General features: G+C 37.7%; 2 protein-coding genes across 2 annotated transcripts in view; one reads left to right on the plus strand and one right to left on the minus strand.

The window, feature by feature from the left end:
• Positions 1-4,571, plus strand: part of C20H11orf65 (chromosome 20 C11orf65 homolog) — a 76,688-nt gene extending 72,117 nt beyond the window's left edge. Inside the window, exons 9-10 of the mRNA XM_044753396.2 lie at positions 2,026-2,081; positions 4,293-4,571. Of these exons, the coding sequence (XP_044609331.1) occupies positions 2,026-2,081; positions 4,293-4,444 (208 nt within the window). The 3' untranslated portion in view covers positions 4,445-4,571. The remainder of the gene's footprint in view (positions 1-2,025; positions 2,082-4,292) is intronic.
• A 5,723-nt stretch (positions 4,572-10,294) lies between these two features.
• ATM (ATM serine/threonine kinase) overlaps positions 10,295-24,991 on the minus strand; it is a 115,994-nt gene continuing 101,297 nt past the window's right edge. Inside the window, exons 59-64 of the mRNA XM_070490340.1 lie at positions 24,122-24,287; positions 22,650-22,736; positions 19,626-19,740; positions 18,345-18,408; positions 13,920-14,056; positions 10,295-13,810 (exon numbers count right to left, since the gene is read on the minus strand). Coding sequence (XP_070346441.1) covers positions 13,627-13,810; positions 13,920-14,056; positions 18,345-18,408; positions 19,626-19,740; positions 22,650-22,736; positions 24,122-24,287 — 753 coding nt within the window. The 3' untranslated portion in view covers positions 10,295-13,626. The remainder of the gene's footprint in view (positions 13,811-13,919; positions 14,057-18,344; positions 18,409-19,625; positions 19,741-22,649; positions 22,737-24,121; positions 24,288-24,991) is intronic.

Genomic DNA, 24,991 nt, shown 5'->3' on the forward strand with positions numbered 1-24,991 from the left:
GTTTGGGGCTTCAAATGGGAGGAAGGCAATTCACATGGAAATGGAAAAGCAAATGTTTGGTTTATAAGAATGGGCTTAACAAAGACCCTCACAGTGTATGGTGATGGCCTGTCCTGGGGACAGGCACTTTGTCTTAAATTTCTTTTAGGCAATTAGAGGGGAGGTCAAAGTTTCTTTCAGAGTCTTTTGTTCTTGAAAATAACCAAGGCAAAGAGATATATTTTGAGGTGGCCAATTCTGATCCCCCACAGGGCATAAAATAAAGTTCTTAAAGCAACAAGAGGTAGCAGTAACAAGAAGGAATCAACTTTAGACACAGTACAGTCATGCGTTCCTTAATGATAGGGATACATTTGGGAAATGCATTTGTTAAGTGATTTTGTCATTGCGTGAACATCATAGAGTGTACTGAAAGGGAACAAAATTTGCCACCCCAAAATGTGTCCCTTTAACATGAGGATTATTTTAGGCTGATTATTTTTAAGAAACAAGACTCAGAAAGTTTTTCTTGCTACCTCCCCCTTAACTGCCTAAAAGAATTCAGATTAAAAAACCTGTCTCAGGAAGTGAGCTGTCACCTCAACATAGTGTAAACTAGGTGGTGGACAGGGAGGAACCTAGAAAAGCCTGTTTTGGGGGCTCCCTTCTGTGTTCTTTTGTTTCTGTGGGGCCAAACTCTTGTTTTGCAAACATTTGCTCCTTTCACCTACTGGTGAATTGCCTTCCTCGCCTTTGAAATCCCTGACTCTCCCCACCCCAACATCTTCTTTTGTCTTTACCTGAGGATAGTATTTAAGGTGAGGGCTTTGGCCATTTTGGCGAGTTATTTGGTTTTCCTGGGTTTCTCCTATGTATACCTGTAAACTTTTGTTTGTTTTTCTCCTGTTAATGTGTCTCATGTCAACTTAATTCTTAGACCAGCCAGAAGAACCCGGAAGGGTAGAGGAAAATTTCTTCCTCCCCCACAGTACTTACACAAACCTAAATAGTGTAGCCTATTACACACCTGGGCTAGATGGTACTACTCTCATGGGACCACCATGGTATATGCAGTCTGTCACTGACCAAAACGTCTTTATTGCAGCACATGACTTACTTTATTACCATTAAATACTGTTGGATAATATATACCTTCCTATAACAAAGAACTTCACAGAGTTCACAAAAGTAATTCAAATGAAATAAATAAATACTTGGGAAATCAGTGTTTTCTGAATTATATGGCAATTCTAATCCTCCTCGACTTCTCTCTGCCAGCTCTCTTTCAGCACTTGCTGTGACCAAGCCTTTCTGTGATTTCTTGAGAGCAGCTGAAAAGAAAAGAGGCTTGGGAAAGGGGGATACAAAGCTGAAAATGAAATGGAATAAGTTACAGGACCTGCGTCTTGGAGCTTTCCTTCATCTTTGTAGCTCATCATACCTTGTTCTTCCCTGTTTTACCTCTTCGCAGGCTACCCTTGTCTCCCTATTTCAGTCTTTGTTTAGGGCACTGAGGTGGCAGCTGCATGTGCCTTCCTTGAATGTAATCTCAGGTTTTACTGGCCACAGCAAAGACAGCACTGTTGCTCTAATAAGATCATAAACCACACACTTTAAATCTCCGTTGGCATGTCAGAGACAGTAGATCTGGCAGTCCAGAACCAAGGGGAGAGTTTGGTGTTGCTGCTGTTGTTCTCCTCTCTCAGAAGATACTCAGCTGAGGACATGCTCTTGCAGGAATGGAACAGGATAAAATAATGGGAGGTATGCTGGAGGGAGCCCAAAGGGCACTAATATGGTTGATGGTGGGCACACTTTTACGCCTCCTCCAACACCCTGTCCTAGGGATGGCCTTGGGCACGTGACAGCTACTTGCAGCTGGGAGAGTTATGAGAACTTTAAACATTTCGACTAGTGAATTTGTCCCCATTAATCTAAGATTTCATAGAGAAAGTGAATTTTAGAAGTTGTCTAAGCATATACTGATGAATCAATTTATTACTTACTAATAAATCGATTTAATGAGTGCCCATATAATGTGCTTAGGTATATTGCCAACTGGAAGGAAACTGCTACAAGCAACTCTTCAGATAACTTCAAAAGTAGGTGATTTTTAGCGATATTTTATGGAAAGCTCTTTTGAACAAAAACGATACACTAATGATACACTCCACACATGTACACCTTTCTAAGTACTTGCACTCTATGTAGACACAGATGAATTTGCCAAGTCACTTTTACCTTTATATGTAAGATAGTTATTTGGGAATAGAAGGAAATTTTCTATTTTACTTAGGGTTAGATAAAATGGTTTTTTAAAAAATGAATCCTCTTTTTTAAAAAGTTGTACATCTCATGGTTTCAGTAATAATTTTCAATGAGCAAACTTCACTCAGCAAAACAAATGCCTCAAAATGCTACAAATATTTTTTGGGCTTTATGCCACTATTGTCCTGCCAGTGGTCCACAATCCTGAGAAGCTGAAAGTGACAGCATGTTGAAGAAGCAAATCATTGAAACCCAGAAATATCAAGAATTCTAACATGGCCAAAGCCTAACTGTGGTTATTGTACACTCTGAGCGTGTCTGAGTTCTGTCCCGCGAACATCGTGAGAGGCAGTAAAGCAGAGAGGTTACACTTGTGGAGACAGGGTTCAGACTGCCTGGTTTTGATTTTTGGCTCTTTTTACCGGCGGTGCAATCTTGCGCAAGTTACCAGCTTAGTTTCTCATCTGTAAAATGAGACTAACAATAGTATCTAGCTCATAGGTTGTTGTGGGGTAGTAAGAGCTAATACATGTAAAGAGCTTCGACTGGTACTGGCATCTAATATGTATTCTATAAATGTTAGCTAGCATTAGCCTTAACCTATCCACTTATTTCCCATTCATTGCCACCACCACAATCCAAGCTGCCCTCATCCCTCTGCAGGCTTCTGCAACAGCCTCCAAACTGATTCCCATGGTGCATTCCCCACACAACAGATGGCCATCTTTCACAAATTTACATCAGCACAATTAAAACGCTTATTTAACAAACTCTTCTTTAGGAATTCCTGTGTGGAAGTGCTGTTTTAAAGTGCTTTATAAAATTAACTCATTTGATCTTCAGAACAACCCAACGAGACAGGTTCTATTATCGGCATTTTACAGATGAGCAAACAAAGGAATGCCCAGTGACCTGCTCAAGGTCACACAGTCATTTCCTGTGAGGGCCAGCATTTGAATTGAGGCAGGCTAGCTCCAGAACCCTTGCTATTAGCCATGACTACCTCTGCTGCCTTTCATAGTTTTCTACTGCACTTGGAATAAAAACCTAATTTTATCACAGCCGTCTGGCTCTGGCTCTGGCCTACCTTTCCACCCTTATCATGTCCCACTCTCCGCCCCTCACTCACAACCCTGCAGCACTGGCCTCTTGCCTGTTCTAGAACACACTCTGTGGTTTCCACTTCCGGGATTTAGTGGAATTGATGGCCTTCTAGACAAGTTTTAGGTAACTACCTTCACTTGGGGGCAGGGAGTTGTCTGTTTTGTTCACTACTGAATCCCCAAGGTGTAGCATATAATAGGTTCTCAATGGCAGATATAAAAGAATATAAAGGAATGGCAAGTACAAAAACGGAAGTGGAGAATATAAATATAAATATAAAAAATGGTAATTGGAAGGAGCCTAAGAGCAAGTGAAAATTATTTTAAGCAGTGGAGATCTGCATTATAACTGAAGTCAGTGGAAAGGGATTCATTGAGGATGTTGGCACGAGAAGAGGAGAGCATGTGTGCTGCTGCTTCTAGAAGCATGAGGAAATCAAATCCAGAGATTGGAAACTTTAGCTCTAGTGAGAGAAAAGGTTTCTCTTTATTTGTGAATAAAGAACTGTTAGCTAATAATTATGGAGCACTAACTAAATGCTAAGTTCTTTACGTGCACCAGCACAATTAATTCTCACAAAAATATGAGGTGTGTGCTATTATTCTTCCCAGTTAATGGATGAGGACACTGAGACTTAGGTTAAGTAACCTGCCACAAATTACACAGCTAGTTAGTAGCAGATCAGACTTCAAACCCAAGTCCTACTCAGCCTTTTGTAGAGATGGACAAGGAAAGATGATAGTGAAAAGCAGGATGAACTCAGACATTTGGGACATTTATGGTTTCAGTTAAATAAGATATAAAGATAATTGCTGTAAGAGTGGTGAAAAGGAATGTGGAATAGACCTTATCTGGCATCTAGTAGTATATGGAATGAGTCTGCATCTTATCACATCTGGCATCTTTCTAAACATTTCTAAACATTTGTCACTCCTCTCTAGGTTTCAGGTTTGATCAAGCACAGAAAAACATAGATGACTATGAAGATTTATCAGAGGATGAAATGGAAACATCAGCAGATACTTCACATAGAAATAGTTTTGATGAGCCAAATTTTACCAGACTAACACCTGATTCCACTTATGGAACATAGAATATTTTCTTTTCTCCTCTGAGCTATAGCCCTTCAAGCCCTGATTCCATCAGTTACAGTCAAGGGATAGATTATTCTGACTGAATGACTTGTATATTCTTGGCACAGAATCTACCCCAATTAAGTAAGGAAGATTATACAGAAATAGAACATCGGACTGAATACAATGGTCATGGAAAATGTAGAAATTACTCCTGGTATTCTGAGAAACTGATGTTCTAACAATTACACTTAAATAAAGGTATTATACTTAGGTGCAAAAAAATCGTCAGATGGAATTTTTTTCCCTTTATTTGAAGCATTCTATATTTGTGCATTTGTATCAGGCAGAGCTCTTTCTTCATTAAAAAAGCATGTAGCAAGTTCTTTTATTAGGAAAGCAAAAGGCTTACTAGAAGCCTCAGCCCCAGTCACCTTAGGCGTCCTTGAACAAAACTGGGTCACAGGGGTCCCTTTAGCTAAAGCAGCTAGAACAGCAAATACTGTCTTTCAGCTTCCATAGTGGGATGAACAGAGGACTGGCAATAACTGTTGGGTGAAGGAACAGAGTCGACCACACCCTTCAAGTCTGAATTACTATATATGCCCATAAGCATCCTCTACTACTATTCATCATTACTCTTATCACACTGTATCTGTAAAAATTTGTCTATAATCCTAATAGATCAGAGGCTTATATCCCAAGTATAAAAAAATCAGCAATGTGGGCCAGCCCCAGTGGCCTAGTGGTTAATTTCGGTGTGCTCCACTTCAGCAGCCCAGGTTCAGTTCCTGGGCATGGACCTACACCACCCGTCTGTCAGTAGCCATGCTGTGGCAGTGGCTCATGTACAAAAAGAGGAATATTGGCAACATATGTTAGCTCAGGGTGAATCTTCCTTGGCAAAAAAAAAAAAAAAAGAAGAAATCAGCAGTCAGAAGACCTAGTGTATATTTAAGAAAATATTAGATTTATTGATGTATAATTTATATACAAATTCGCCCATTTTGAGTGTTCAATCAGTTTTGACAAATGTATATAGTTGTGTACTTTTCCCCACAATCAACATATAAAGCATTTCCATCACTCCCAAGTTGTGCATCTTTGGCTGCAGTCAATCCATTCACTCACCCCAAGCCCCTGAAAACCACTGATCTCCTTTTAGCTTCTACAGTTCTCTTTTCTAGAATGTCGTATAAAAGGACTTATACTATATGTAGTCTTTTTTGATCTAGCTTCTTTCATTTAGCATAATGCTTTTTTGAGATTCATCCTTCTTGCTTGTATTAGTAGTTCATTCCTTTTTTAATTAGTGTTCCATTGTATGGTTATGCCACAGTTTGTTTACCCATTCACCAGTTGATGGACATTTGGTTGTTTCCAGTTTGGGATCATTACGAATAAAGCTGTTAGGAACATTCATGTACAAGTCTTTATGGGGACATATATCTTCATTTCTCTTGTGAAATACCTGAGTGGAATTGCTGGAGCAAACAATAACTATGTGTTTAACTATTTTATAAGAAACTGTTTTTCTAAAGTGGCTGTACTGTTTTGCATTTCCACCAGCAATGAATCAGTTGCAGCTGCACCACTTGGTTTTTGTCACTTGTCAGATGTTTCAATTTTAGCTATTCCATTGTATGTATAGGGAATGGTATCTCAGTGTGATTAGTTTGCATTTCCCAAATGACTTACCATGTTGAGGATCTTTAATGTGCTTATTTGACATTTGGATATCTTCATTGATGAATTATCTGTTCAAATCTTTTTGCCCATTTTTAATTAGGTTATTTTCTTATTCTGTTAAAAGATTTTTATATATATTCTAAAAATAAATGCTTTATCGGACACTATTTTGCCAGATTGTGGCTGGTGTTTTTATTTTCTTAACAATGTATTTTGAGGAGAAAAAGTTTTTAATTTTAATAAAGTCCAAGTTACCATTTTTTCTTTTATGATTCATGCTTTTAGTGTCTTATCTAAGAAATCTTTGCTTAAACCATGGTCACAAAGGAGACATGCAAATTTCATAATTTTAGCTCTCACATTTAGGTATATCATCCATTTCAAGTTAATTATTGTTTATAGTGAGAAAGAAGGTTTAAGATTCATTTTCTTGCATATGGATATTCACCAGTTTTTGGAAAGACTACCCTTTCCCCGTTAAACTACGTTGGTGCCTTTGTTGAAAATCAATTAGTTATATACGTGGATCTATTTCTGCATTCTTTACCCTGCTCTATTGATCTGTGTGTCTTATCTTTATGGCAAGACTACCTTGAATTTGTTACTATGGCTTTAGTGAAGTCTTCCAACCTTGTTTTTCCTTTTCAAAATTGTTTTGGCTGATTCTAGTTCCTTTGCATTTCCATATAGATTTTACAATCAGATTGTCAAGTTTTAAAAGAAAAAAAATGTCTGGGATGTTGACAGAATTATACTGATTCTATATATTAATTTTGCGGAGAATTACTATCTTAACAATATTGAGGTTCCCAATCCATGACCATGGTACATCTCTCTGTATATTTAGGTCTTTTGTTACTGAGTAATGTTTTGTAAATTTCAGTGTACAGGTATTTAACATATTTTATTAAAATTATGCCTGTCTTATGTTTTCTGATGCTTGTTTTTAAATTTCAAATTGTTCACTGCTAGTGATAGAAGAAAATTTCACAATTTCCTGATCTAAGTGGTTTTTATTTAGCAATTCATAAATTGGGAAGCATCCAGTCTAGAAAATAGAAAGGAGCTTCCAAGAGTCGTACAAAGCAAGAGGGTTTCATAGACCAAAGTGAGCAGGAACAGGGAAGTTATACTGGGCATTTGTTAATTGCTTAAAAAAGCAGGGATACTGTCCTTAGATGGAAGCAAGGGCAGTCTTGGAGCTGGGTTAGGTAATTTGTGCTGAGCAGGCGAGTGCTGAATGATTGGCTTAGACCTACCTTTTCTGGGAGAGGTGAGCAGACAAAAAGTTTCAGTTTGCTGACACAGGGCTTAGCATAAGCAACTCCATCTTGGGCCCAGTGTAGACACTTTTAAACACCTGTATATAGAAACATTGTGATGCTTTGTATGTTGCCCTTTATCATGTGACCTTGTTAAACTCACTTATTAGTGTTAGACTTTTTAATATATAGAATCTTTAGGATTTTCTAGATAGATGATCATGTCATCTGTAAATGAAGATAATGCCTTCATTTTCAAACTGTTGACGTCTTTTCTTTCCTTCTCTCTGCCTTATTGCATGGCTGGAAACTCCAGTACTATGTTGAATAGAACTGGTAAGAGTGGCATCTTTGCCTTGTCCCTGATCTTAAGGGGAAAACATTGTTTTTCACCATTAAGTATGATGTGAGCTATAAGTTTTTCAGAGATGTCCTTTATCAAGTTGAGAATGTTTCCTTTATTCCTAGTTTGATGAGTGTTTATCATGAATGTTGAATTTTGTCACATGCTTTTTCTGCATCTATTGACACGATCCTATGGTTTTTGTTAGTTTATTACTATTGATTGATTTTCAAATATTAAGCCAACCTGGTATTCCTGAAATAATGCCATTTGCTCATGATGTATCATCTGTTTTTTATATTGATGGAGTTGATATAGTTAATATTTCTAAGGACTTCTGCATCTATGTTCATGAAGGATATTGATCTTCAGTTTTCTTGTAATTCTTGAAATTTTTGATAGAAGGATAATGCCGGCTTCATAAAATGGGCTCTTCTAATATTGGGAAGTTTGTGTAGCATTGGTATTATTTCTTCCTTAGAAGTAGAAGGCATTGACTCATCAGGATTATTTTCAGTTTTTGTCCTTTTCATGACATGAGTATGTTTGAGATGCCTATGAAAAACCACTTCTCCATGTTGTTTTACACTGCAATGATTTAAAACAAATCTGCAACCAGCTGATTACCCTTTTCTCTCTTAAAATAGTTCCAACTCTTACAATCACGGATATCTAAAAAAGTTGTTTAAGAAAAAAGAAATATTAAGTTAGGTACTATTTACAAAGAATTCTAAGTCTATAGTGAATATTCAAACACTAGGGAACATTTTGAGATAATTTTCAAGCTAATATTAAGATCTGCCAGGAAGGTTAGCAACACTACACAGAATCAGGTTTCAAAATTGTCAATTGACGGACATATTTTGCTTCTAAAACTCAGTATTTCTGGCAGTACCCTTATAAAATTTGTATAAAGTATATAATGCTTTTACTTTCAAGAATGATTCACCCACACCCATTAGGATAGTTACTATTAAAAACAAAAAACAAAACACCAGGTGTTGGTGAGAATGTTAAGAAATTGGAACCCTTGTGCACTGTTGGTGGGAATGTAAAATGGTGTAGCCGCTATGGAAAACAGTATGGTGGTTCCTCAAAAAATTAAAAATAGAATTGCCTTATCATCCTGCAATTCTACCTTTTTTTAATTTATCAGCAATTAAAACCAGGGTCCTGAAGAGATCTTTGTACACTTATGTTCATAGCAGATTATTCATAATAGCCAAAAGGGGGAAGCAAGCCAAGTGTCCATTGACAGATGAATGGGAAAACAAAATGTATATACATACAATGGAATAATATTCAGTCTTAAAAAAGGAAGGAAATTCTGACATAAAACAACATGGATGAATTTTAAGGATATTATGCTAGTTGAATAAGCCAGTCACAAAAAGACAAATACTGTATGATTCCACTCATAGGAGGTAGCTAGAATAGTCAAATTCATAGAGACAGAAAATAGAATGGTGGTTGCCAAGGGCTGGGTGGAGAGGAGATTGGGGAGTTGGAGATGAGTACAGAATTTCAGTTGTGCAAGCTAAAAAGAGGGCTGGAGACTGGTTGCACAACATGAATGTACTTGACACTCCCAAACTGTACACTTAAAGATGGTTAAGATGGTAAATTTTATGTGTATTTTACCATAATTTTAAAAAAGTCATTCACAAATTACCAATAGACCAGCTATGAACACACAATTATAGCAAGGCAAGAGCTGCAAGCAAAATCATGACCGTTTCTCTCCTACATGTTTCTGTCTCAGTTTGGAAATACTGACCTTAACCTTCAACATTGTGTGTCAGTGTTTCATGCTTCTCACCCCATGTCAGTGACAACAAAAACGTCTTTAGACATTACCAAATGTCCTCTGTGGGAGCGGGAATTGGGGAAGCAAAATCTCCCCTGATTGAGAACCACTGCTCTAGAATCATACACTGTACATTAGTGTAGAAAGTATACATTTTTACATATTGCTGTACATTAAAAACAAATTATGCATGCTGTACTTTATTGGCAAAGTAAGGGATTTCCTAGGGAATAATTTTCATTATATGAGATTTTCACCTTACTCACCAAATTCTGAATCTAATCTTTGTGAAAACTTTAATGCTACTGTATTTATGCAAAATTCATTTTTTCAGAAAATAGACAAAAGAGCCTGAGACTCTGAAAAGGAATTTATCTATTTAAAAAAATGATAAATATGTGGAGTGGAAACTTCACATTTAGGATATCAGGATCTTTGTATTTGTCATATCCTAGTATGTATCTTTTAGACTTTACAAATGTCAACTAGATCACTCTCTAGGCCCAAGCAAAGAACATTCATTTGCCTTTTTGTCATGGGATAATTAAGAAAAACTACCAGACTATTTAGACTGAGACGCAGCATCCCAGGCTGGTTCTGTGTAGCAGGCTTCCCAGTTCACACCGCATTATAAGCTGCCCGTGCCCCAGACTATGAGCTCTACAGGGGCCGACTACGCCTGCCTTACTCACTGTTGTCTCCCTAGGAACCAGCACCAGGCCTGCACAAAGAACACTCAATATTTGAATAAAATGAATGAGTCTTAGTATACATTTTCTTTTAGAATTGTTTATTCCTAAGCAGGTAACAGTGTAAAGGATTCCAGTAATATTGTAATAAAGAAATACATTCAATAGTACTCAAATAAATCTACATAAAATATGTAATTTCACTAAGGTGCAATTAAAATACTTGAAATGACACATAACTCTATATTTCAAGCCAGCATACTAGTTTTCTACTTTTTTTTAAAAAAGACTAGCCTACTTTAATCTTTAAAAAGCCAAAGTTTTATTTGCTTTAGGCTATATCTAAATTTTTAGCATTTCTAAGTGCATAAAAATATTTTAAGCATATACTATAATGATAATGGATTTTTGTACCTACTGATTAAAGAGCTACTTTGGGGTGGTATGATCTGCATGGAGAATGGTGGGAGGGCTATTATCTCCCTCAATCTGGACACAACTGTTCAAACAGTCTATAATTTATTAGCTTTTCTAGCAGCTTTTCTACTTGGTTTCCACTGACTTTGTGAGCAACTGACTGGAGAAGTCTAGATTCTTTTCACTCGAAAGCTTTTCAAGTTAGAAACTCTCCATATTAAACTTGTACCTTCGATTTACTATATTCTGGCTTTGGACAAGTTACCTTATTTCTCCAAACTTTAATTTCTCCAGCTGTAAACTGGGCTATCACTAATCCTGCAAGAGATGCTGCCTATAATGTATGTCAGGTACTCAGCACACAACAGATATTCTTTGATTAATATTTTAAAAACCTAACCACTCAATTGTTCTTGGCAAATTTCTATCCTAGTCATTTCCAGATAGTATTCCAGTTTGTCAAAAAATCTTTTAAACTCTTAATTCTATCATCTGTGAATTAGCTATTCCTCCCAGGCTTGCTATCTGCAAATTTGGTAAATTTTTCAAAGCCATTAATAAGAATATTTGAATAGGACAGGAGCCTTTACGCACACCATTCAAGACTGAAGACTGGATCAATGATGTGATCCAGAGCTCTTTGGAAAATCAGGTAGCAAGAATTAGCTTGTACTAATTCAAATTCATTTTTAATATATAAGTATAATAATATAAGTAAAATTCATTTACTTATACTATCATCTAGCTTATAATTTCTTATTCATCCATGAAGATTTCAAGGCTTTCTTAAATCAAGACATTCTAAGTTTATTACATTCTCTTGATTCACTCCAATAATAAAACTACTAATATATAGCAAATATTTAGGCAGTTTATAAGAAAGATACACCAAGAGAAGTTTGTAATTAGAAATGCAAAGTCATTTTAAGAATAGTTCTCCAGAAACCAAAGCAAGAAATTTCTGTACAAAAAGTTCTGAAGATTGTGTCTGGAGTAGGGGGAGGTGCGGAGGTCAGATAGGAGTGCATGCTTGCCACAGGCAACAGATAGAAATGCCAACCCCTTCATAAGAAAAAACTGTTAACATAACCACCTAGGTAAAAAAAGAAGAGGGTTCAACCACCCATTTCTTAATTTCTGCAGCTAAAATGAACATTTTCCTAAGGATGGAGGAGGGGTTATATTCACCAATATCAAGTCAGTAATTTTACTTGTTTGCCTGATGACAGTATGGGGACAGAAAAGTGTTCCATTTCTAGCTACATATCAAACTCAATACCTAATTCCTTCCCTTCCAACAAAACACAAAGAAACACTGGATAAGATATAAGAAACATTCTTTTAAATGCATAGCAGAACTTGTAAGAAAGTAAGGGGAAATCCTTAGGGCCAAAAAGGCAGGGAACTGAAAACCAGAGTAAATGTGTGAGCTGATATTCTGGCTGTCCTGGCACAATCTCACTAATGTATAGGTTTCAGCTTTATTATCTTGGGGACTGATGAAACCTTGGACTTGCAAAGGGAGTGGGCAGGAATTAAACACACCTCCCCTCATGCCCACCATAAGCTGGGACACATGGAGGATCACACCCTCAGTGAAAGGGGAGTCAACAAAACCCTCTGCCCCCTCGCACAGGGGGATGATGAGGACGAGTGTTTGTCTGGGCCTGGGAGTCTTCTCTCAGTAATTTATACTACTCTTGAGGTCTGGAAACCCTGAAGCCAAGAAATTAAAGTAAGAGTGGTCTTCTGTCAGTGATCGTCCTGGGAATATGACATAAACAGACACAAAACTTTTCTGGAAGGAATTATTCTTAACCCAGGTCATTCAGGATTGCCAGAGTACATACATAAGTAGTCTACTAAGTAAAAGAAGCAACAAATACAAACAACAGGAACTTGATTTAACAAAGCTATTAGAGATGTTACCCTACCATAAAATAGGGACGTTTGAAATGATTCATGACATAATAAACAATTTTTGAAAGAAACCCAATGAATAGTTTAAAAAGGAGATTATATACAGCTGACAAGAGAAAACTAGAAGACACATATGAAGGCACCACACAAAGATAAAGTAATGGAAAACACAGAAGGGCTTAAAAGATGAAGAAAACAACAGAATGAGAGGGTGCAATATACATTTTTAAATAACAGTAACCATAGTAACTGTGTCTTTCAAATTTGTTCTCCATAATTATTCAGTAACACTAGGAGATTTTGAAAATCCAAACAAATTTCTTAAATACTAATTTGTTTTCAACATTGCTTCTTATTTTTAATGTAGCTTTACCATGATACATAGATAGCTACAATTTTAAAGTTTTTTTCTTCCTTTTATACGTTAATATCAAGTAATTTATCATTTATATACTATAATATCTTGGAAACAAATTTCAATTAAAAGCCACCTCAAAACTAGCAGTATATTTATTTGTTCTAGTTCATACTAAAGGAAAAATTCTCAGTTATGTTCCTGCATTCCTGCTGCTTCCATTTCCAGCTAAAGCATAAATCAGTGATTCTACTGAAAAAAATACAAGTATGTACTTGAGAAGAAAAAATAAATGTTTAGTCTAGAAATACAGCATGAATGACAATTATTATTTTTTAATTTTTTTGCTGAGGAAGATTAGCCCTGAGCTAACATCTGTGCCAGTCTTCCTCCATTTTATATGTGGGTTGCCGCCACAGCATGGGTGGTAAGTGGTGTAGGTCCGCACCTGGGATCCAAACCTGCAAACTTGGGCCACTGAAGTGGAGTGCGCCGACCTTAACCACTACACCACGGGGCCGGCCCCAACAATTATTTTCCTTGAGACTATCAAAGCATCTTTAGGTGACTGAAGCAAGTATTAAACATTTTTTTAAAACACAGAAAGTAGTTCACTTAGCTAAATATTAATACCTATTAAAAGTATGTGGGTGGATTAAAAATGAAGGCCAAAATATAATTTTGAAAGGTTGAATTCAAGGGTAATTCTTATGCTGAATATCACACCCAAGCTTTCCATCCTGGGAAAAGACGGCTGAGATTTTTGGGGTCCATGGCCTGTTGTATGAGCAGATTCACCTGTCCACCCACACTGAGCACGGTTCCTTCCTCCACTCCTTTCAGCTTCTCTTGCAGTCTCATCAAGACCCGTTCAGCTACTTTGTTGAAACTCTGGTCAACATCACTAGTGGCAAAAAAACCAAAGGTTTTAATGAGGCCGAACAGTTTAAAGGGTCTCAGGAATAAGAAAATCTGAACTATTGACAATAAATCTTTCCTAAAATACTGCTTACCTGAGATTTCGTTTGCATTCTTGGTCATCTGCATGTGGGGTGGAGTGGAGCTCAGTTTCATCTTCTGGCCTCTGCTGTAAATACAAAGCTTTCAAAGGATTCATGGTCCAGTCAAAGAGAGGATCATACAGGAGGACCTAGAGAGAACATACGTATGAGAAGAACAATGCAGACTCTGATGAGGTATTTAGAAAAAGTAGAACTAGCATTGTAAAAATAAGAGGCCAGTCACATCGTGGTTGACTGGGGGGAGGGGCACGCTTCATGTTTCTTGTGGAGGAAACGCTACTAGCATAATGCTCTGGGCTTCTTATCACGTTCTGAGTTCACCCTTCCTCCCGGGTTGGGGGTGGGACATCCCTTGACCTATGTTTCCTGACTGGGTGAAACTAATCTATTAAAAGGAGATAAACACTCGTCACTTTCTTTCTTTCTCTCTCTCCTCTTGACCTTTCTGGTCCTAGGTATAGAAATTTGCTTTGCAGGCCCCAATCCTCCCTCAGGTGGGCTGCCCCAAGGGACAGATTAGGTTGTAGGATTTGGACAGCACTAGCAAGCCTATTTGGACCTCACACTAAGCCATGTTCTCCATCAGTTTTACCAGTAATTACCCTGACAATTAGATCTCCATCTTTATTCCTAAGGCTCTTTCTCTCAATTAGATCCAAATTTGGGCGAAGAAGAAAAAAAGGGTGTAATTTATTGAAAGCTCTTTAAAACCAAGGCTAGTGCTATGGTTGGCATCCTGAGAAGTGTATATGGAGTAGAATATGAATACCAAAATAACTCGAATGGCTAGAGCAAGTGGCTTTAGGTCTTAAATTTAGTTAAGTGAGGTCATAATGGATTTTTGACCTTGGAAATTCAGAACAAACTAATTGCCCCTGGTGTTTAGAAGCACAGATTTATTATTATTACTATTATTATTTTTTTGGTGAGGAAGATTGGCCCTGAGTTAACATCTTTTGCCAATCTTCTTCTTTTTGCTTGAGGAAGATTGTCCCTGAGCTAACATCCAGGCCAATCCTCCTCTATTTTGTATGTGGGACACTGCCACAGCATGGCTTGATGAGGAGTGTGCAGGCCTGCCCCTGGGATCTGAACCAGCAAACTCTGGGCCGCTGAAGTGGAGCATGTGAACTTAACCACTATGCCACCAGGCCAGCCCAGATTTTTTTTTTTAATAGGCCTTACCAAATGCTTAACATAAAGGTCTTCATAGTAAGTGAATAGTAAGTGAAGACTCAACTGCAGGGATGAGTGATTCTGCAGGCTATTCCAGCATTACAAAGTAGGAACATTTGCTGTTGCCTTTGTTGTATTTCTCAGTAGGTCTGCAGGCTGGGACTATAAAATGCCGTTAGCATTACATGTTTAATTCCAGGACATGTACCAGATCAAGAGTAAAAAATCTGGTCATCTGTTCATACTGTTTTGAGCATTTCCCAGGGCTGTTAACTGTGGGGGGACTGACTTTGAATATATGTAGTTTGCTCTAAGTTCAAGGGTTCCTAGGTGACTTCAAGTTGGGCACTGACATGGCTTTACATTTCAGAGTTCCAAACCAGGTTCACCCACAAAGGGAGGTATGTTTTATTAATCAACTAAGGAAAAGGAATGGAGGCCTCTATTATACAGAGACATACATGGCCTTCTCGGGTTGAAGTAGAGAAACAACACAATTAAATTATTTCAAATCCAAGGGTCTGTGTAAGGAATCGTATTTGCAAATTTTGGAATCAAGGAGGAACTGGAGTAATTAAAAAAATATACTTTAGTTTTACTCTCAGAACAGAATTGGTTGAATGAAAACAATAAAGGAATACAGACTGATTAAGCTAGAGCAGAGTTTCTCAATCTCGGCACTATTGACATTTTGGGGCTGGATACTTCTTTGTCGTGGGGGCTGTCCTGTGCAGAGGATGTTTTGCGGCACCCCTGGCTTCTACCCACTAGATGTCAACAGTACCCTCACTAATACGTCCCCCTGCCCCAATTACGGCATCCAGAAACACCTCCAGACATTGCCAACTATCCTCTAGGGGACAAAAATTAAAGGGAGAGACTTCCTTAGTAGATTGGATAAAATCTTAGAGGATAGGATGGTCTGTTATGAAGAAGAAAACGAGATCTTGAAGGCCAGGAGAGACAAACATACTGAAGGGGAAAGGGAAATGCACCCAAGTCAAAGTGCTCACAGAGAGAGACTTTGGAAGCGAGATGTTTTTCATTATTAGATCAGAAACAGTAACTGTGGCTCAGTGAAATCTAACAGAGGAAAGTGATGAACAGAAGAGAGGAGACTGGAATGATATTCCAGGGGATTGGGATCCAGGATGCTACTGAGAAGCACCCTCCTAAAGCTGAAGACACAAAGTCCACAGTAAGAAAAGCGGGAAACGACTCTGGAAGTTTGGGACAACCACACCAAGTGATTTCAGGAAATTTGGACAGACTGAAAAGGGAGGATTAGGGAGATCAGCGTGAAATGCACACAGCATTAAAAGGTGAGCTTCTAAGTGACACAATTATTGTAGGTGATGATGCAAATCACTTCTCAGGCTCAAAACCCAATAGCTTCCATCTCCCTCAGTAAAGTTTCAAGTCCTTACAATGGTGTAGGAATCCCTAGGTGATCTGGCCACTGTTACTTCTCTCACTTTATCTCCTACCACTTTTTAAAGGAACTGCCCTCTTCCAGCAAGTGTTATCTCAGGATACAACTACTGAAGGAACCCCCGCATCTACCCAGGCACAAAAAATCCTTCTAAGACTGAGCAGAGTAAAATACTGGGGAATATGTTAAACTTCTTTGGATCTTAAATTAATTTGAAAAGTTTGGACTTTTTTGTCTTAAATGGAAAAAGGCAAGATAATTTGATTTTACACTTTAATTTCTACATTAGTGAGGTGTCCATGTTATCATTTACTCTTACTGCAGAAGCAATGGCAAACTCTAATAAATGACAACATGGATGAACATAATTTGAAATGGGAAAAAAAAAAGGGAATACATTTTCAACCTGGGGAACAGTATGGCCTTGGATTGAATTTTATATACTACTGTCACCCATTCAGCAGTCTCTTTGTAGCAAAAATCTGTATTGCCACCTGCAGCCCAAAGGAGATCTATAAAGAGGCCTTAGGTTCATGGAAAGGTGGACACAGGGCCACCATGACTGACTGTTAATTTCACCCTCTACCCTGACGGGATATAGCCTCACTCCTCTTGATCATAGTTAATGCCAGTGAATTAAGAATGTTCTCAATCCTGGCTGCACAGAAGAGATTTTAAAAGGTACAAATGTTCTTGCCACATCCATAGAAGTTTGGGTGGAATCTGGTCAGCACTTTTAAAAGCAGTACAGGTGGTACTAAAGTGCAGCCAGATCCAGCACCCCCCGGTTAAAGAACAAAAAGCTGGGCTGGGCCAGTGGCACAGCAGTTAAGTGCACACGTTCTGCTTCGGCAGCCCGGGGTTCGCCGGTTCGGATCCCAGGTGCAGACAGGGCACCGCTTGGCAAGCCATGCTGTGGTAGGCATCCCACTAGGCGTCCCACATATAAAGTAGGGGAAGAGGGGCACAGATGTGAGCTCAGGGCCAGTCTTGCTCAGAAAAAAGAGAAGGATTGGCAGCAGTTAGTTCAGGGCTAATCTTCCTCAAAAGAAAAAAAGAACAAAAAGCTGGAGAACATAAGGGAGGCATGCCTGTACTCTACCTCCCCTGTTTCCCTGTGGGGGACACACCCTGATCTCCTGCCCCACACATGCTTTACCACGGTGGTGAATGATTGCCTTAGGTATACAACTCTTGTCTGATGTCAGATAACGTCAGAAGCACCAGAAATTTGCTTGACTTCCTTCCCTTTCTGCCCTGCTCAACATGAGGCAGTGATCCTGATTAAGTGTGTATGTTCTGCAGGCCCAAACCCCCTCTTGGTGGGTTGTCCCAAGGTTCAGACAGCAGAGAGGCACCGAGGGAGCACCAGCAGCAAGCCAGTTTGGCTCTCACTCCTCAGCCATGTTCCTCCACTAACAGCGCTGACATGTGATTTCCATCTGTCTGACTAAATGGTTCTGAACCTGGGCAGGGGAAAAAGATATAATTTATTGATTTCTCTTAAAACTCCAATGGAAACTATTCTGAAAACAATTAATACCATCTGAGATAGCTAACATGTCAAAGTGCTGATTTCTGTGTTAAATAGTACAGATTACTTCTGACGCTGTAACATTCCAAGAAATGTGAAGGAACTGGAGGCACATCTAACCACTGTTTGCTGATGTGCACAACCTCCTCCTGCTGCTGCCCAGCATCATCCCCCCACATTATAACAAGGCACTGATCCTCCAGTCAGTGACTTCCTAGCAAGGTACATCGTCTATCAGGTAAAGAAATAAAGATTTCCTTATAATATACTTTACCTCTACAATGGTTAACAGGGTTTCCTGAGAGTTTCTCATAACCTCCATGGTTTTCTCACAGCATCTACAAACACATTATAAACGTGGATTTTGTTACATACCAACGTTTTAATATATCTTTATCCACAGTTGTCCCCCTTTATCTGTGGTTTTGCTTTCCATAGTTTCAGTTACCCACAGTCAACTGTGGTCCAAAAATATTAAATGGAAAATTCAAGAAATAAACAATTTTTAAGTTTTAAATTGCACTTTGTTCTGAGTAGCCTGATGAAATCTCATACTGTCCTGCTCCATCCTGCCTGAGACATGCATCACCCCTTTGTCCAGCATATCCATTCTATGTAGCCTACCCACCCATTAGTCACTTAGTAGCCATCTTGGTTATCCAATCGACTGTCCCGGTATCACAGTGCTTGTGTTCAAGTAACCCCTGTTTTACTTAATAATAGCCCCAAAGTGCCATTAATTTCTTGCTGTGCCTAATTTATAAATTAAACTTTATCATAGGTATGTATGTATAGGAAAAAACATAGTATATACAGGTTTTCAGCACTATCTGCCATTTCAGGCATCCACTAGGGGTCTTGGAACATACCCCTCGCGGTTAAGGGGGAACTACTGTATATATATTCATGTGTAGTATGCTGAGACTATTCTTGTTAATTCCCAAATTAATCTCTCAAAGAGCACAGTATTTGGCAGAGTAGGTTTTCAATAGATATTTCTGAAATGAATACAAATATATATATGAATAAAAGTTTAGCATTTGTAAGAAGAACACACTACTACCATGAAATATTTCTTTTGGTTGATTATTGCGATAATTATTAATTTACTTTGACTAGAATCTGCCTCATTACAAGTTGAGTACATAGACCTATGCTGAGAAAACTACAGGGAACTGCAAGGTTCTTTTAACAGGCACTGGTCCTAGACCATAAGCTCCTTTAGGATAGTTTATGGGTCCATGTCCAACAATGAGCGCCCATAGGAGTTCTGATCAGTAAACAAAGAGTTTACTGCTGGGCAGAGGCATTAAAGGTACATGCAGGCTGCTTCCAGAGGAGGTGAGGAGGGACAGTATGCATGTTATATGGGGTGAGGTCCCAGGTGGTCTGCAGGGAGAGGAAACTATTAATTACTGTTTTCACCCAGGGTCTTTTCCTTAGTACTGGTAAAGCACTGGGATATATTCTAGAAATGAATTCTATGAGCTATGGAAATCAATAATCCAAATAATTTTGACACCAAAAATCATCTGCTCTACCTTACATCACTTACCTTCTGAAGACACCTTCAACACCAGTAATGCCCATCCCATCCACAATATCTCTGGTGAGTCGAAAAGGAACTGTTTCAGGAGTAGGAAGGATTTTACCCTGTTCAAAAGCAACTCCTAAAGTAAAAAATACAGCGAGGTTAGGAGGTTCCACAGCTCACTCACTCTCTTCCCAACTGGCACTTGAACTTCGCAGAGGCACCAAGTAATGTCACCTATATTCTGTCAGTACTAGGACACACAGCAGTTTATTCTGTTTCTGCTCTGCCTGCTTTCCTCACCTCCACCACTGTCTGGGAGACAAATTAAAAGAACATAACTACTTCTTGATGTAATTAGAGAAATCTAGATTAAAGGCTGATTTTTTTAAATGAAATAGTTACAGGTAGAATTTAAAATGCAGAATGTATATATACCAATTTATATTTATTTAAATATACATATATTACAGTTATATATATTTAAAAATTTTTTATTAGATGAAACTTTTTGAGATAATTATAGATTCACATGCAGTTCTAAGATATAACACACAAAGATGTTTCCAAATACCTTTTATTTATCTTCCCCTGATGGTACCATCTTGCAAAACTATAGTACAATATCACAACCAGAATACTGACATTGATACAGTCAAGATACAGAATATTCCCATCACACGGATCTCTCATGCTGCCCCTTTACAGCCACACCTACTTCTCGCCCATGGCCTACCCCTGCCCTCCATCCTTGCAGCAATCACTCATCTGTTCTCCACTTTTATAATTTTGTCAAGCATGTTATATAAATAGACTCAAACAATATGTAACCTTTGGCATTAACTTTTTTCACTCAACATATTCTCTGGAGAACTGTTCAAATTGTGTATATCAATATTTTGTTCCCTTTTATTGCTGAGTAGTATTCCATGGTATGGATGTACCAGTTTGTTTAAGCATTTGTCCATTTAAAGGACATCTGGACTGTTTCCAGTTTGGAGCTATTACGAATAAAGCTGTTATAAACATTGTAGTACAGGTGAACATCTTTGTGTGTTTATTTGCTACCCATTTATCTTCTTCAGTGAAATGTTTGTTCATGCCTTTTGTCCATTTAATAACTGGAGTGTTTCTGTATTTTTTTCGCCCCACTGTTGAGTTTTGAGAGTTCTTATGGACCGCGCTTTTGGTGTCAAGTCTAAGCACTCTTTGGCCCTAGTTGCTCAAGATTTTCTCATGATTTTTTCCTCTGTTGTTCAGATTTGGTAATTTCTCCTATTCTGTCTTCATGTATCACTGATTCTTTCTTCTGTCCCCTCATTCTGCCATTGAGTCTACTGACTGAGTTTTAAAATTTTAATTACTGTATTTTTCTAAGATTTTCATGTGGTTCTCTTTTATATCTTCTATTTCTATGCTGAGATTATTTCTGTGCTAAGACTTACTATATTTTCATTTGTTTCAAGTATATTTGTAATTTCTCCTTGAAGCATTTTTATGATGGCTCCTTTAAAATCTTTATCAGATAATTCTAACATGTTGGTCATCTCAGTGTTGACATCTTTTGATTGTTGTTTTTCATTCAAATTGAGATTTTCCTGGTTGACAAATGATTTTTAATCGAAATCTGGACCTTTTGGACATTATGTTATGAGATCTGGATCTTATGTAAACTTCTCTTTCTGCTGGCTTTGGGAGTCGCTGCCTTGTTACTGCTAACTGGCAGTTAGAAGACTAGGTTCCACACTTGGCCACCTTCCTTCATGAAAACTTTGCCTCCCTTATATTCTAAGGTATCCCTACCTCCTAGTTCCGTGACTTGTTGGTTATTTCTCAATTGTTTTTCTGACTCAGCCTTTTCAGTGCTGGCACTTCTTAGATGCCATCCTTAGTCCTCTTTATCAAGGATGATGTATAAGATGAGAACCTTCTCCAGTCCGACGACTTCAACTGAAATTTATTTGCTGAAAGTTTTACATCTCTGTCATTTTACTCAACTTCTTTGCTCTCCTATATATTAAACTGTCTATTCCACCTGGAAATACCATTACTACCTCAAAACAATGCGTAAAACTAAACTTATTGCTTTTTTATTCTTTATACAACCAGCTGTGTTCCTTAGCTAGGAATTTCAGTCATCCTGGAGTCGCCTCTCCCACTGTTTGCACATCGAATATCACTGGTACAGGTTACACAAAAATGTCCCCCAAATCCTATCTCCTGGTCTCTACAACTGTAGTCCAAATCTTCATCCTCTCTTGTCTAAACTATTATAATAAATAACCCCTAACTTGTCTTCCTGCTGTCAACACTCCTCCCCAAATCATATTTCCAATAATCAAATATGATCACGTCCTACTTAAATATATCTTCATTTGTTTCCCATTATTTAACAGATTAAAGTTGAAACTTCCTAGCCTGGCTTTTTATAGTCTAGTACCAATCTACCTCTCAAGCTACTTAACTACATACAAACTTCACTCCAGCCACATTTAATGTCTCACCATTCCTATAACATGCTACATCTTCATTATTCCTCCTTTCATATCTGCTCTATCTTCTGTCTAGATTATCCTTCCTTTCTTTCTTTAAGACTTGGCTTAAATGTCACCTAGTAAGTCTCATTCATTATCTCAGGCAGAGTTAGCTACTCCCTCCAACATCACGGTGTTCATGCTTTTTTTAAAACAATACTTACTGCTTTATCTGTCTCCCTCATACTTATAATATCCTGGTAGGCAAACAACATTTCTTGGTGACCAAATATTTATTATTATTTTTTAAAGATTTTATTTTTCCTTTTTCTCCCCAAAGCCCCCTGGTACATAGTTGTATATTTTTAGTTGTGGGTGCTTCTAGTTGTGGCATGTGGGACACTACCTCAGCATGGCTTGATGAGCAGTGCCATGTCCATGACCAGGATCCAAACCGGCGAAACCCTGGGCTGCCAAAGCGGAGCGCACACACCCAACCACTCGGCAACAGGGCCAGCCCTACCAAATATTTATTAAACAGAATAAAGATACATACATATCTTTTATTACTTACCTAAATCTATATGTACAAGTTCTGCTGACTGCTCGTTTATCAAGATATTCTGTACATGTCTATCACCAAGTCCAAGTATGTAACCAACTGAGGAAAAAAACGACCTGAAATCACTGATATCATCTATTTCTATAACACATTTAGCCACAATTTCAACTAATACCACTTATTCTACATAATTTTTAAGTAGCTTAGGCTTTTTAGCCTACTTAAAGGAAATTATGTACATAACTGGCCATTTTGAGTTTCAGTCAAATCTTGCCAGCTATTTTCATTTATATTGCATTTTACAAATCCTAGATGATTTGCTAAAAATGCTTCCCCTTTACTAATAAGCATACATTTAAAAATATTAGTACTTCAAAAATTAGTGTGGTTAAAGTTGAGACTCATTATTTACCAGGGCCAAGGCAGAGCATTATATGCACTCAAATATTTATTAAATATACTTTTAAATCAAGAAGACTTTGGGAAAATTCTTCATTCTTCAATGAAACTTTCTTTTGCTTGATGAATTATATTTAACAGAAATTAATCATTAATTCATTTCATCAGGTATATATCCAGGAAAAACTACATTTCTATTTTTAAGACAGATGATGACATGTCTTAAAATGCTTTTAGCCTAATGAAAGGCACTATGTCGTGTTATAGAAAAAATACTGAATAGGGAGTCAGGATGCCTGGGTGCCTGGCTAGCTCTGTCATTAATTGGGCCTATTTTCTTGTTTTTAACTAAATCAGATTGAGATTGAATCTAGATTACTGAATCAGACAGAGTCAGATTATTGATTTCAATATGGAGAAGAAAAGGGCTTCATAATTACCTACAATTTTTTCAAAACATACATACCCTGCCTTCCTAGGGTATGGTACCTAAGTGATGGAGGGAATGGTCCTTAGTTAAAAACCAATACATTAAAAGATCTCTGATATTCCTGTTAGTTCTCATACTCTAGGATTTTGTTAATTGCCCTATCTAGCTTTTCTAATCTCTTAGAAATTAAAAAAACAAAGTCAAAATATATGTTGTACGCTGAATATTTAAATACATACCACGATTTCTATTCCAAAAACAAAATATTAAACAGAATCAATTATTGGGTGATAATATTATGGTATAGAGGTTCTGTGTAAAATAACAACAATAATTAAAGGAAATAACTTAAATGGAGTTATCACAGGTTTTATTACTTTCCAAAGAAACCTCAGAAAATAATAAATTGAAGGGAGAGAAAATAAGCCAGATTCACCAATAAACAAAGAATAACCAGTCTGTCCTTGGGACAGGAGAATTCTCTCCTGCAAGAGGTAAGAAGAGCTACAATTAGAAGCTAAGAAACAGGATAAACAAGAAACACAATGATCTAATGATGAAGATGGTCTGGTTGACAAGCACCATCACCAGCATCATCCCCCGTAACTCAGAATGTAGGAGGTGCTGAATCTACTAAAATGTATACGGAAATTACCAATAGAAGAAGTAGCCACACTGCGAGTATAAGCCAATCGTTTCTCAAACCAAACAGCTGGGTCCAAGAATTTTTCCATGCAGAAGTAACGGAAAACTGGTTGAAAATTTTGGCAAATATCCATGAAGGTTGCATACTTCTCTTCAAAAGACTTCTTTTGCACATCCTTTAACAGATCAAATATAAAATTATTTTAATATCGTGTTCAACTTATTTACATAACATCTACTAAGAGCTTCTATATGGAAAATAGTATGATAGATATAGAGACAATAAAAAGATAAACAAGATATTATCTCTGCCCACAAGAACCTAACAGTCCGGTCAAGGAAGCCATTAATAAGTTATAATTTCTTTAGGGTTTTCATTTTAATCTGAGGGGAAGGAGTCACACCAACAGTGACTGTTCATTTGTTTTAATTCATCTAATTTGAATGATTCTGTAATCTATGTGGAAGTAAATGCAAAAATGACAAAGGTGGCTCCAGATAGTCTTAAGTGGTATCACAACGTGATATGAAACAGAGAGAAGGAGAAAAAATGGAAGAAACACTGATCGATGACAAAGCAGCTGACACATCTCTGCTCTGTCCTCTAACATCTTCTCACTATATAATACTTTCCTGAAGCAAAGCTTATCTACTTCAATGGGCTCAACTCTCATGTGTGTGTTAATGACTCCTAAATCTGTGTCTTTGGCCCAGGTATCTTTATCAAGTTCCAGCTTGATGTGCTTCTCCAACTGCCCGCTCAACATCTTCACCTGAATTACTTCCAAATCTGAACTGATCCACCTTCTCGTCTTTGGCAAACCTCACCACTTCCTCTGTTTTTTGACAAAGTAAATAGCCTCACCATCCACCCTATCAT

The sequence above is a fragment of the Equus asinus genome, chromosome 20 (genome assembly GCF_041296235.1).
Source record: "Equus asinus isolate D_3611 breed Donkey chromosome 20, EquAss-T2T_v2, whole genome shotgun sequence".
Classification (NCBI taxonomy): Eukaryota; Metazoa; Chordata; class Mammalia; order Perissodactyla; family Equidae; genus Equus; species Equus asinus.